At 39.9% G+C, this 2,563-nt stretch overlaps 1 protein-coding gene across 1 annotated transcript; it reads left to right on the top strand.

Annotated features, from left to right (window-relative positions):
* Nucleotides 1–994: 994 nt before the first annotated feature.
* Nucleotides 995–2,017, top strand: LOC109215551. The gene is made up of 2 exons (XM_019379635.1): nucleotides 995–1,540; nucleotides 1,715–2,017. Exons 1-2 carry the CDS (start codon nucleotides 995–997, stop codon nucleotides 2,015–2,017), a joined length of 849 nt encoding a protein of 282 aa, XP_019235180.1.
* The last annotated feature ends 546 nt before the right edge of the window (nucleotides 2,018–2,563 follow it).

Raw genomic sequence — 2,563 nt, forward strand, 5'->3', positions numbered from 1 at the left:
ACCCTATTGCAAAGACTTCAAACTAACTTGTGATGCAACCACCACAAGCCACTCTATAACTATCCTAGTTACAAAGGCTTTAAACTTATGACTATACCTAGTCACAACATAAACTTAGAAGTTTACGAATTTTGGTTTGTTCCTAAGACAACGCTTCTAAGAAAGCAAACTAGGAAATACAATGAAGAGCAGACAACAAGATTACAAATCAACTACGGATGTACATAAACTCATTAAGAAACTGATCCTTAGTGGAGCTGTCTTGTTGTTCTTGACACACAAGTGACTTCAATGCAGGATGAACGTTGTTATGCTTGAGAGAATATCACTGAATGCACAAAGAATGGTGTGTCTTGCACCAGGTTGTTTTATCACAAAGATAGCACAATGGATAGCGAGTGATGTCAACTCTTGGTGTACGCTTCTTCCCAATGAGAAGTGACTGGTGTATAGTCTGCACAGCCACTTCTGGGCAGTTGCGTTCCAGCTGGATAGTGGACTTTGTACTTCTTGTCAGGACACACCAACAGACCAGGTCCTAGTTGTGTTCCTCTTCTGTGACAGCTGCTAGATGGTCACTTTCTTTTGCTACGTTCCAGCTGTGTATTTGACTTGTACTTCTATCAGAGAACCCTAAGGGAACAGGCCCCTGTTGTGTTTCTCTTTATATTGATTGCGTACAGTCACTGACTTGTGCTTGTGTCGGAGAACCCTAAAGGACCAGGTTACCAGGTCCCTGTTGTGTTCCTCCCTGTGGTTGTTCATCCATTTGCTCATTTTTATACTTCAACAAAGTCACATGAAGTGTATACCTCGTGGGCCAGGTTGCCAGGTTCTCTATCTGGTTCTTCATGACAAGTTTGTAAAATCATCAAAATATAAGACGCATAAGGCCAAGACATTAAAAACCCATCAATATGACTCTATGGAATGGGTGTATATTGAACTAGTGCTGAGATTATTGAACTTTCCTGAAATGTTTTTGAAGTGGATAATGGCCTGCATCGGAATTCTGTCCTACTCTATGTTAATCAATGGTAAACCTTCAGTACCGTTTGAGGCAAGAAAAGGTATAAGGCAAGAAGATCCACTATCCCCTTTCTTATTTGTTCTGGAAATGGAGTACCTAAGTAGGTCACTGAAGACACTGAAGGACAATAAACAGTTTAGATTCTATCTAAGGTGTGCCAAATTCAATCTAGTTCAGCTGGGATTTGTAGATGACTTACTTCTATTCTGTAGAGGTGATATTCTATCAGTACAGATACTGCACAAGCACTTCCAACTGTTCTCAGCAGCCTCAGGCCTAATTGCTAATCTAAATAAAAGCTGCATTTATTTTGGTAGTGTGAATAACATGCTTCATCAGCAAAATATGGACATACTAGGCTATATAAAGGGTGAGCTTCCATTCATATATCTGGGTGTTCCTTTGAGTACTAAGAGGTTGTCTGCTATACATTGTGAACCTTTAATAGAGAGGATGTTACGCAGAATTCAAAGCTGGACCACAAAGTTTCTATCATATGCAGGAAGAGCAGTACTAGTCAAAAGTGTGCTATTTTCTATACAAACTTTTTAGGCTCAGATCTTCATCTTTCCCAAGAAAATCATCCACTTCATAGAAGCAATCTGTAGAAGGTTTTTATGGACAGGAAATGTTGAACCAACAAAGAAGGCTTTGGTAGCTTAGGAAAAATTGTGTACACTAAAGGTAGCTGGGGGATTGAACTTCATCAATGTGAAGCTACGGAACAAAGCAGCCATTTGCAAGTTACTGTGGAGTATTTGCACAAGGAAGGAGAAGCTATGGGTACACTGGGTGCATACTTACTACATAAAGGGGAACACAGTCTGGAATATAGAACCAAAGAATGCATCATGGGCCATACAAAAGATTTTCAAAGCAAGGAACTATTTTGAAAATGCAAGGCTCTCTGAAGAAGATGTTCAGAAGATGGTGAATGCTCTGTCAAACAACTATACAAAGCCATGCACGGAGAATTTCCAAAGATGACATGGAGGAAATTAGTATGCAACAACCAGAGACAGCCCAAGTGGACATTCATTCTAAGGTTGGCAATTCAACAAAGATTGGATACTAAAGAAAGGCTAGCAAGATGAGGTATAATTGCAGAACAAACATGCTCATTCTGTAACAAAGAAGATGAGACAGTGCAACACATGTTCTTTGACTGTGAGATAACAGGGAAAATATGGCAGCGACTACTGGAATGGCAAGGTATATAAAGACCAAAGAAAGCTTGGCAGGAGGAAGTGACATGGTTGGCACAGATGAGTAAAGGTAAGAGTGCAGGTGCAGCAATATGTAGGATGGCCCTAGCAGCTGCAGTATACCACATTTGGCAAGAAAAGAACAATGTGATTTTTAAGAAGAAGAGTAGAACAAGCAGTGCTATACTACGACTGATCATTCAAGAAATACATATAATGGCAGCCAAATTTCCTTGTCTAGATAGAGCAATGGCTAATTTGAATTGGTACCCTGAAGTAAACTAGAGCATAAAGCAGTTTAGCAGTAGAAGCAGTAGAAGCCTTAATG

The sequence above is a fragment of the Nicotiana attenuata genome, unplaced genomic scaffold (genome assembly GCF_001879085.1).
Source record: "Nicotiana attenuata strain UT unplaced genomic scaffold, NIATTr2, whole genome shotgun sequence".
NCBI lineage: Eukaryota > Viridiplantae > Streptophyta > Magnoliopsida > Solanales > Solanaceae > Nicotiana > Nicotiana attenuata.